The sequence below is a fragment of the Triturus cristatus genome, chromosome 1_2 (genome assembly GCF_964204655.1).
Source record: "Triturus cristatus chromosome 1_2, aTriCri1.1, whole genome shotgun sequence".
Classification (NCBI taxonomy): Eukaryota; Metazoa; Chordata; class Amphibia; order Caudata; family Salamandridae; genus Triturus; species Triturus cristatus.
This window is the reverse complement of record NC_140580.1, coordinates 38,628,186-38,640,227: the sequence shown is the minus strand read 5'-3', so window position 1 is coordinate 38,640,227 and position 12,042 is coordinate 38,628,186. Positions and strand designations below refer to the sequence as shown.

The window sequence follows — 12,042 nt, the reverse complement described above, 5'->3', positions numbered from 1 at the left end:
GTCCTTGGTAGTCCTCTTTTGTCCTGTTACCACCGGGACCACCATTTGGTTGGTCACCCACGCTCTCTGCATGTAGGGAGGGGTAGCTTTTTCTCCCCGGAGTTAAGCCCCCAACTCACTACCTTTTGTGCCCTGCCGACAGGCCGGGTCTGGGCCGCGAGCGCCGTCTCCGTTTGCTACCCCCCTTTGTTGGCCAGGCCACATCACCCTGCCGTGCGGCATCCCAAGGTGAGCGGCCCTCCTCCTACACACCGCCCTGTCGGTGTGTCTCCTTAGCCAACCATCGTACAGTTTTCCGCCAACGCTCGTGTTGCTGTCCAGCACTGCGACACTGCTGCTTCGTATGTGTGGGTGGGTGGGTTCCAAGAATTCTCGCCGGTGCACCGCTCTCCCCGCTCCACGAAGTTAGGAGCTACCTGGGAGAGCGGTTGCTTATATTCCCCCCTTGCGTTTCCCGCCCGCCCGGGTAACGCACCCCCATTGGGGGGTTTGTACCTTGCATCGCCCCCCCCATTGGACGGGGGGGCGGGGGGGGGGGGAGTTAGTCGCCACCAGGCTGGCCTGGGTGCGGGAGGGGCTACCACCTGTCGCTTCCGGTCGCCGTAGGCGCCCAGAACCGGTTTCCCCACCACCTTTGGCGCGGCGCGGCGCGGGTTGTGGCGCCGGCCCCTGAGCCTCTCCCCCCCCTTCGGGGAAGAACGGCGGCCTCTGCAATAAAGTTCGGTTTTATCCCCTGGTTAAGATCCACAACAACGCACTCAACCGCCCCTCATGCCACCTTTGGAAACTGCATATAGGGAACAATTTGGAGATATTAAACTTGCTTACTCTGGAATCAATCGTCAGACCTGATATTCCAAGCTTCCTTTAGCTAGGGAGGGAAAAATATGCCCCAGATCACACCGTTTGAGGAAGTCATAACTCTTGTCACTGCCTCAATGGACAATTTATCCACCAGACGTATTTCCAGATGCTGCATTTAGATTCGGACTTTGACCTAGCTGGACATATTTTTTTTTAGAAAAATTTGTGAGTTTAAGTTTTCAATTTTCTTTTTTAAATATCATCGCAAGAGTCCCCCGTTTCTCCTTTCCGTAGCTGTTAGTTTAATCCATGCAGTGCATGCATTCATGTTTCTTACTGTGACCACATCTCGCACAAATACACACCAAACCAGTGTTCACGAGCAGGGTAACATAGAACGGTATTATTAAAATATGTATAGGGTCTGTATGTGTATTCGCTGTAGCAGTAGCTCAGCGGGCTAATGCCTCTGCAGCCCAAGGTCGGCGTGACATACATTTCACTAGTTGGAATCCGACAGGGCCACTTAAGCTTTTCACGCTGTCGATAAAATGAGGAATATTAACTTGAGTGATGATGAAATCTTTGTGTTTACAGGGTTTCTGTATGCATGGATTGGAACGCCGTGTAAAATTGCACAACAAACCGATGCATGCATGTATACTGTGGCAATATACCTGAGGTATGTGAACTGTTGTGTGGAGAGAGGTGTGTAAAGGCATATCAATAAACATCTCTGGATTAATGAACTTAAAATCATTTATACAGCTCTTCTACCACACCAAAGCGCTATAAAACATATTATTATTGGCCAACTTAATGATACTCAATTTATAGACCACACGTGAGTGGAAGGCTAAGTCGACCATGCCGAGGTTTGAATTTGTGAACGACAGACCATCACACAGCTCAGCAGCAAGTGTACCACTTACATAGCTATCCATGTGTAAGTAGAGCACACAGAAATGTATCAGTATACGTGTTCGTGTATACGCAAACAGAAGTGTGCAATATTATTGATTTATATATATTTGTGCTTTGCTGAATGCTTGGATGTCCACTGACCGATTCAAAGCGCAAGTGGTTTTTATGACAAGTGCAATGCTGTATATTAAGCAAATAGTTGGGTATATCCGTGCTGAGTAAATAGTCATAATAATGTCTTTACTCACTCATAATGGCAGGAAATGTGGTAGACTGGCACTCAGGAAGAGCGCTTCTTCTGCGCTCTTGACCTTTTGGCGTTTTCTCCCTTCACCCACTTACTAGTTACTTTCTGCCTGCACTCCATTTCCACAGACAGCAGCAGCCGCACCTAGCGCTTCCTGGAACACAGGAAACCCCTCAGCCACTACCATGGGCAGCCCGACGTTGTGGAGTTTAATTGTGGTCTTATCTTGTCTTTTGTTTAGGATTCGTTTAGTGGAATTTTAATTATATAGGTGTTGCTCATTTTATTATTCTTGACGATACGGCAGATTGTTTCTATGAGCTGCACACATGAATGGTTTGATTTCAGTTTCCTGAGTAACAAACTTGTATCTAACTGTACACAAAGACACGCACGAAGGAGCGCTGAACGCTACATTCCCTGAAGGTGCACTTACTGTACTCTTCACTAGTTTCAGTGCTTCCACTTGGCAATGGACCAGTGCCCTCTGTGAGAGGGAAGAACATATCAAGGACCTTCAAACTGCCTCTCTCTCTCCATCCATTCATTCTCTCTCTCTCCGATGGTCTTCTCTCTACCACCCCCTCTCTTTCTCGCCGTCTTTCTCTTGAAGCCCCCCCTTGCCTGCTCATAGCTGCCAAGTTTCCAGTTTGCTTATGTGTGACATTTCCAGTGATTGTGTTTGCTGGTGTGTGACATTTTAAGGCCATATGTGTGAGACTTTGAGTGACCCTTTATTGTGAATTGAATAAAGCAGATATAACCATGAAATAAGATAAATATTGGGAAACTCCCACTTTGCATATTAAAATGGTTTTAGAAATTGCATTAAAACAGACCAGAACGCTGAGGAAAACAAGGACAGAGTGAAGTTTCTTTATTGAAAAGCGGTTTCGGGAAGAAACTCATTTTAGTGCTGACAGGCCAGTTAGTAAAAGAGCGGGCACTCTGCTGGTAAAATACGCAAAGATTGTCCTCTTTAACTCAAAAATTGGCAATTTCTTAAATGATAAATATTTCAATCGTAGTGCAATATTAACCTTCCTGCTTCTTCAAGTTTGCTTGAAAATGCACCATTTGTCCACTCTTACTTCCCACCAAGCCCCCCACCCCCGGAACCAAACTTAAGTTGTTCAGGCTCGCTCCCTACGCTCGCTCGCCATAGTGCAGTACGGCAATAAGTTTACGCCCACCACTTTCAAATGTCACCAGCCGCCCCTGGTGGTCTTACAATTCTACGCATTGCGTTCCCATACCTATTATGCAATTTTACAATATTGTAGCACATAAGCTTGCTCATTTAAGAATGAGGGGGCAGATTTATGAGCACCTTGCGGCGGCATAAACCATGCACCACGTTGCGCCCTATTTACAAAGTGACGCATCTAGGAGATGCATCACGTTGTAAAGCTCTGCATGTGGGCGTTCTGGTGCAGGTGGGGCCGTCCGGCACAGTAAAGCCTCGGTAAAGAGCCTGAGTGAAATCTACAAGATTCCACTCAGTCACTTTTCCGACGCCGTTGCGTCAAAACCTTGCGCCTGCTTGAAGCAGGCGTAAGGTGTGACACACCACGTTATGTATGGGCAGGCCACGAGCATTGCTGGAGTTGCATCGCGCATGCGACACGACTCAAGCAATGCGTCACCCTTCCGACGGGAGATGTTTATCCTTGCGCCGCATAGTAAATGTGGAGCATCTGTGGTGAAGCATCTTACCTGGCGCATCCCTGCTGATTTGCAGGGATGCGCCAGTCGTCATAAACCTGCCCCGAGGTACACAAAAAAGCGTTACCATAGAAAACCAAAAAGGAAACAACGAACACCTCTTGTTTCTGCCAATGAAGAGCCACATGGCAAAATCCCGATAATCTCTAAACAAGAAGGCCACAGCAACCTCCCAGAGTGTCGGCCAAGAAGGAACCCACAAGATCCTGTCCTGATATCCATAAAGAAGGGACATGCAACATCCTCGTCAAGTCACCCCAGAAGAGGATCTAAAGCACTGCGTTCATCTCGCTGAAAAACAGAGACCCAGAGCACAGATGCGCTGTATCTGCTACTATGGAGCTCATGAAAGACTCACCCGAGGATCTGTGTGTCCCCCTAAGCAACACCTCTCCTTAGATCTAGCAGACAATGAACACGTGATAAACAGTAATGTCATGCATCGTTTTGTTATGCTTTTTTCTGAAAATCAAGAAACTTTACAAATATTCTTACCTCATTTTGAACGACCACTAAGTGCTGGATGTGATTCTCTTTAAAATCCAGGGTTTTCTTCATCTCCTTGCTTTGAAAGTTACTCCGGGCGTCACTCTAAATACAACATTTAGGAGACATAGCTATCTTTTAAAAGGTTTACCGTAGAGGTTACAATCTTGTTTGACTTGGCAAATACAAGCACATAACACATCACACACACACACGCTGATGATTGCCATCAAACTTTGTTTCACACCCTGGATGGCCAATGGCAATTTGATCTGCTTAGTTAAACAAGCTGCCACTGTTGATAGGTCTCCACTTTTAAAGATGATTGCAGGGAGTTTGATTTTGCCAAGGCTAAATGCTAGCTTTTATCACAGAAAAAAAGCAAATTAGATGTGCGGCTTCACAGCACATGTGATACAAGAAAGAACTTTCAGGGATCGCAGCTGCTTCATCACTGCACATGCGCATGCCCATGCGTGGGCATGGTTTGGATTCTCTCATAAAGAAAAAGAAAACCCATTCCAAGATGGTCACCAATATGTGTGCTTGTGTGCAAATACCTAATGATGCTCTGCTGGCCATTCTGGCATTTTTTATAATGTTACTGTTTCACAATGACTGACAGTCATTTTAGACTGGCAAATTAAAAATTAAAACGTGCACGCAAAGCAATGTAAAGAAAAAGAAATGAGTGACCTGTAGCAGTGTGCAGCTATCAAGCTCTCCACAGAGTAATTCGCTTTTTTTTAATTTCTTTTACAAAAATTAGGGCTTTACTTGAAGGGGAGGAGAGATGGTTAACCTCAAGAGAAAGTTGGGGTGTAGGGGACGTTAGTTGGAATGAGTGGGTGTGGGAGAGAGCAGGGAAAGCCATGTACTCCTATGGTGTGCTAAAAGAAAAAATGAAAAAGGTAATTCCCACATGTCAGCAGTGGAGGTACCTAACTCATCCAGTCTAAAGGATGGCAAAGCAGCTGTGATCCAGTGAGAGGACAAAAACAATAAGAGGGAGATAAGCCCCTTAATCAAGAGCATCCCCCGAGACACCAGCCAGCCCACCATCTACAGCTGGACATCAATCACGACCGAGGACACCACCACAGTCATGAAAGGTATCCACTCAGGGGCCCCCACTGACCCCTGGCCCCCGCACATCTACCACAGAGCCACAGAAACCATAGCTCCTGAGCTGCAACACACCATCAACACCGGCTTCAAATCAGGCACCTTCCCAGACGAATGGAAGTGCGCAGAAGTCAAGCCCCTGCTCAAGAAGACCACAGCCAACCCCACTGACCTCAAGAATTACCCGCCCATCACGCTCCTCCCCTTCGCAGTCAAAGTGGCAGAGAAAGCAGTCAACAGGGAACTCACACGATTCATCGAAAAAAATGCAGTCCTCGACCCATCCCAATCCGGATTCCGAAGCAACCACAGCACTGAGACCGCCCCCTACTAGCAGCCACAGACGATATCCGCACCCTACTGGACCATGGCCGCACCGCAGCCCTCATCCTCCTCGACCTGTGTGCTGCCTTCGACACCATCTCTCACCGCACACTAAACGCCAGACTTCACGACGCCGGCATACAAGGAACTGCCCTGGACTGGATCCGATCTTTCCTCACCGGATGAAGCCAAAGGATCAGACTACCACCTTCCTCTCCGCCCCACGGACATCACCTCAGTCCCACAGGGGTCATCTCTGAGCCCGACCCTTTTCAACATCTACATGGCTCCCCTCGCAGCCATCATCCGACAACACGGCCTCAACACAGTATCCTACGCCGACGACACCCAGCTCGTCCACTCCCTCACCAGAGACCCCACCACCGCAAAGCTCAACTTCCAGAGAGGAATGCAAGACGTCGCAGTCTGGATGACCAACAGCTGCCTAAAACTTAATGCCAAGAAAAAATCAGTTCTCGTCCTTGGAACCACCCCTTCAGCATGGGACAACACCTGGGGGCCCCCTGCCCTCGGAAGCCCACCTACCCCCTCAGACCATGCCAGGAAACTCAGCAGCGTACTCGATTCAGCACTCACCATGAACAGACAGGTCAATGCCGTCACCTCCATCTGCTTCAACACCCTCCACATACTACGCAAGACCTTCAAATGGATCCCCCCTGAGGCAAGGAAGACAGTCACCCACGCACTCATCACCAGCAGACTGGACTATAGAAACACTCTCTACGCCAGCATCAACAAATCCCTACTACACAAACTACAAATGATACAGAACACCGCGTCCAGACTCGTCCTCTGCATCCCCCGGCACGAATACATCAGCCTACACCTACGGAAACTCCACTGGCTCCCCATAGAGAAGAGAGTCACCTTCAAAATCCTCACACATGCCTACAAATGCCTACACAACAATGGACCCAAATACCTCAACAACAGAATAAACTTCCACGTACCCAGAAGAAACCCCCTATCCTCCAACCTCGCACTGGCTGAAACCCTGCGCATCCACAGAGCCAAGGCAGGCGGAAGATGTTTCTCCCACATTGTGGCCAAGACCTGGAACGAGCTACCAGCAGACATCAGACACGCCCCCTCCCTGAACACCTTTAGGAAGACGCTCAAGACCTGGCTCTTCGGCCGAACGGAACTGCGTACCCACCCCCCTCAGCTCCTTGATACCCTCACAGGTGAGTACCGTGCTTACAATTCCCAGATTGATTGATATAGATAAGAAAATCATCCAGTCATAAGCAAGCGGCTGATTCAAAGTGCACTCTTTATATTGTAGTGGTCACAATATGTCTTCAACAACAGGCAGTTAAAGCTGTCTGGAGGAGAAACCTAAACACCTCATAATTGGGAAGAAATGTGGTCTAGTGGCTTTTTTGCACACCTCGGATCCCAATGACCTGTTTCTAATTCCTTCAGTGAGACTTGAATGGAGAAATTATGGAGAAATTGAGTGACCAGGCATGTTATCTGCCTTTTCTTCAAAAAGGGAGTTGATGCACTAGATATCTAAGAACAAGTCTTTGCAATACAAATATGAGATACTGCGGCAAATCGACATTTTGAATCATGTGACACATACCAATTTCCAAAGATAACAGTTCCCCCCTCCCTCCTGTATCTTGACATCCACTCCCTTATATATATCTTGTAGCAACATGATAGGCAGCAATTAAGCAAATATACCATGCTGTTCATTAAAGTCAAGAAAGATCCCATTCAATGAGGTCACCAAAGCCAACAGCGTGTTCGCTAATTATTGGGCAAGGACTATCGGTTAGGTTCACCAAGGGATGTTAAATGGGCAGCAGCTGTAGAGCATCGGTAGTGTGGTGTTGTTCATCATATAGGCCGGAGACAGTATTCAGTGATCAGGAAACGCTACTGTTTTAAAGGATTCAAACAATTGTAGTGAACAAGCCACTTTAGTGGTCTGACACCCTTTGATGACCCTCAACCACCACCATTTTGTACTGACTTTAGTGTGTTATGTTACCCTAGCCTTAATGTAGGATGGTTTTGCATATGCCTGCTTCTCTTCTGTCCTGTAATCTTGCTGTTTTTTATTAGAATAGTTTTGCCAAGAATAGAAGGTGTGGGATGTCGAGGTGCAGTGTTGTGGGTGATGGTGCACACATGTGCTCAATGTTGGATACTGAGGGATTATGTGAGATAATGTTATTTGGGTTATGTGAATTATGACTTTGACCTACTGCCTTTGACATGGCCTCATGTCATTCTGTTTTCTGACGTTGCCTTGCTTTATGGCAGTGCTTACTATTGGTTTTGACATGGTTTCATGTCACCCTTGCTTTCTGATTCCATCTTGCTTTGGGCCATTCTGTGTGCATGGCTTAACTATCTCCATTATCTTGACTGAAGCTATATTCTGTGCTTGCACATAGTTGCAAAGTGGGGAGGGCATGTTCAGCTCCTCACTTGCTTTTCACACTTTACCGACTGGAGAAAAACGGATTTTATCAGAGGAATGTGCGTACTCTGTCTCGAAGCCATAGCAGAAACCTGGCCAGCGGATGCTGTGACCTTGGTGCGGAGTGGTATGGACTCTGATGGGAAAAGGGGGCGAGGCTCATAAGGAGCTTCGTCTTACGTCTTCACTTGTACTAAAGGAGGTGTCTGGGACTTGGCCGGTGGAAGTTCACGCTGTGGAGCAGATGTGTTGTCACGGAAGAGTGGGGGCTGGTGTCACCTCTGAGCTTTCACCCGGTTCAAGCAATGGACTCCCCTTGAGCGAAGTGGGGTGAAATGATGAAGCAGTAGGTGAGGTGTCTCTGCTACTAACTGTCTCTTCATTCTTTACTGAATTCTTTCCTTTCCTTCTTATTTTCTGATTCTTATATCCATACATATATATTTCTACATATATATTTGCTTTGATTGTGTATTTCAATCGGTTATTTGATATGTGAGAGTCTGCCATGATCAATATATATATATTCGGCCTGCCGTGATTGAAGTATTGTGTTAATAAATGTATATATTCCATATGTTTGAATTCGTCTTTTCCTTGACGTAGGAGGTGATGAGAGTGCCCTCCTGGCAAGTGATGTCCAAAGTATATCTCGCTCTAGAGAAGTGTTGTGTGTGTTACCTTGGTCTAGAGGAGACTTATGTGATATTGTTTTCTTGCCTTGCCTTTGGGGGAGTGTTGAAAGTTTGCCCACCTTAGCAAGTGCTGTGTATATGTTATATTCCATAAGTTTGGAACTGATATTCTCGCCCTGGAAAAGTGACGGTACATATCTTGGTCCAGGGGAGATCTGAGACCTTTTATTACAGTTTGAGAGCATCGCTTTCTGCTAATCACCAGCTCTCTCAAATGGGATATCACTGAGGTCATTGCAGATTTCCACCTCCTAGTCAGGAGCCGTTTAGCCAGGAGTAGTGCCAGTTCCGCAAATCTTGCCAACACTTTATTCCCCTTAGGCGTGAGTAGAGATCCAAAATACCACTCTCAGCTGACTGACAGTTGTTCCTTCCAGTTACCTCCCCCAGTGGAGAACTGATCTGTGTCCAGTATAAGGATATTGTAGGGCAAGCCACAGCATGTGCAACAGGTCAGCATCCAGGTCTGGACATCTGGGGCATTTTGATAGAACAATAGGGATTATGGCATGAAGTCTATGTGGTATATGGTATGCACAGTGCAAAATGGAGAACTGAATGAATTTAAATATGGAATTACTGGGCATTTTCCAGGGGAATTGAAGGAGGAAGGCCCTTTCTTTATCCCAGAACTCTCGGCCCACATCCTCTTCTCATCAGGCTATCAGAGGGATCAGAGAGTTCAAGACATGTTACTGAAATCCCCGGTACAGCCACCGTACTAGATGACTGCCAAGGCCCATAATATGTAGTGACTCTATGAATTCATGAGTGAGTGGTTCTACCTCATCCAGGGACCAGTGTTGTCTGACATATCGTACAATACTCACAACCATGAGAAACAATGAGTCTCTCAGTCCCTAAGCGTTGGTAAAGAATGCATGGCGTAACAAGGCCCCATCCTCAAAAAGTGCCCCCACTGTTGTCACTCCAACCCGCTCCCATGCATCCAGCCACCTTCGTATTAGAGAGCCAACTGGTGTGGGAAGTCCCAGCAGCGGTATATTGGGGGCGTATGGGACAGTCGATATAGTGTATCTCATGGCTATTTTCCAGTATGCAAACGCGGCTCGCAACAGTAACAGAGCATCAGTGAGGGTGTGCGAGCTTAGGCAGATAAGTTTGTGTACATTGGCCTGCTCTATCATGCACTGTTGCGTCTGGCTAGCCAATAAGAGAGCCATTACAGTTGTCCTGCGAGGCAATAGGATTTTCAATTTGGCGCTCCCATCTCCCCTCAGTCCGATGGCAACTGCAGTTTGGCAAGAATAATTCGCCTTCTGCCAGTGCAGCACACCAGGTCTACCAGGAGAGTATTGGGTACTTAAAAAAACGAGCCGGTATCACTACTGGTAGGAGTGACAGCATTACCATTTTGGCAAGTGCTAATCGACCAGCCACTGACAGCAGGAGCGAGGTCCAAAAGGAAATCTGCAATCAAAGGGAGTTGATCGCCTTCTGGAGATTCCCTTCTAAAATGTCTTGTGTGTCTCTGTATATTTGGAGCTCTAAGTATCAAAATGTGGTGGGTGCTAACTGGATAGATTTGTCTCCAAAGGGTATAGTCGGACCAATGGGAGTATCCGCAAAGAGGAAGGCATACGATTTTTCAATATTAATGGACAATCCTGAGAGCATCTCAAAGAATGTAAGTGTCTGTGCTACTATGGGCAAGTTCACCCGGAGGTCCCTGGAATACAATATTATGTCATCTGCATACACTACACAGAGAATGCATAGACTGTGGGCACGATAGGTATTCTCCAGTCGTGTGTACCCTGCCGGAGCCGCTGCGCTAATGGTCATGAGTTACCATAAACAATAAAGGGGATAACAGGCAGCCCTGCCTGTTACCTTGAAAACCAGGATATGCATCTGAAATGTGCGCCCCCGTCTGTGCTCTAGCCGTGAAAGAGGTGTATAAGAGTTTAACCCATCGTATGTAATTGGAAGGGATGTCTAAGTGTCGGAGGGCAACCAACATGTAATCCCATCCCAAGGTGTCAAAGGCTTGGTGTAGATCCAGTGATTGGCAGCCTGCCCATAAAGTATGTCTTTGGAGCGCATCCGTGACATGGTATAGTCAGCGTATGTTTAAAAAGGTACTGCGGCCAGGAACAAAGCTGCATTGGTCTGTGTATAATTTTGGGGAGCAGGGGGAGAAGCCTGCATGCTAGTATCTTGCTCAGAATTTTGTACTCGGTATTAAGTAACAATAAGGGCCAGTATGAAGAAATATTAGAGGGGGTCTTACGGGGCTTCAACAGGGAAGTCACAAGACCTGCCCTTTAATAGAGGGCAGCACTCCCTCCTCCAAGGAGAAGATATACAGACGTTCCAACTGTGGTGTCATGTGGGTTATAAAGGTGGTAAAAACTCCACCGGGAGTCTGTGTGTTCCCAGGGTTTTATTGCGGGGTAATTCCTTAATGGCCTCACGAATTTTGCCAGTAGACAGTTGGGCTGCTAGAGCTTTTCTATCCATGGCAGGGACCTGCAGCAGGTTCAAGTCACTTAAAAAGGTGCAAATGGCCTTGGGACCAGTAGGAGGAGAAGCTGCGTATATTTCTGCATAAAAGTCGAGGAAAGCCATATTAGTTTCAAGTTGTGTAGTGACTTGTGTCATCTGGGGTGTTAGGATATCAAGAATGGGAACAGGGAAGGGGGTCTCTCTGATCATCTGGCCCACCAGAGAGCCGGATTTATCAGCCTCGGCATTTGATTTCTGCACATACGATGGGTAATCTATAACTCGCTCGAGGAGTTCTGCATATTCAATCCTCACTACTTGGCGCTCTGCTGCACCTGTTGTGTCTGCCACCGCAGCATGCTCCCCCTCCACGCATTCCAGCTCACGGAAGATGGTTTGGCAGGCGCCAACAGTTGAACTGATTGATGTTTCTCTCAATACTATCTGTAAATGCATTCCATTCCACTAAGGGCGAGGAGGACGTATTAGCGTTTTTGGCAAAATAGGTGTCCATAGTTTTAGTTAATGTGTCTCGGACTACCCCGTCTTCCAGTAGGCAAGGGTGTAATTGCCACATGGGGACGGGAGTAGGCACCCGGTCCCAGGACACCATAAGTTCCAGAGGGTGGCGGTCTGACAGGGACTTCCATAAGTGTGTGGCATGAGTGACATGAGTGAGGAATGAGGTGGTGCATAGTATTCAGTCTAATCACACATGTAGGGCTTGTGGCAGGGAAAATAAAGAGTATTCACGCATACCCACGTTTCGGCAGCTCCAGGCA

The 12,042-nt window shown here is 47.2% G+C and overlaps 1 protein-coding gene across 8 annotated transcripts in view; it reads right to left on the bottom strand.

Annotated features, from left to right (window-relative positions):
- Positions 1-12,042, bottom strand: part of RAB44 (RAB44, member RAS oncogene family) — a 710,497-nt gene that overhangs the window by 199,298 nt on the left and 499,157 nt on the right. For all 8 annotated transcript variants that reach the window (XM_085600504.1, XM_085600485.1, XM_085600530.1 and 5 more), the window contains one exon: positions 4,196-4,291. In XM_085600504.1, the coding sequence (XP_085456630.1) occupies positions 4,196-4,291 (96 nt within the window). The remainder of the gene's footprint in view (positions 1-4,195; positions 4,292-12,042) is intronic.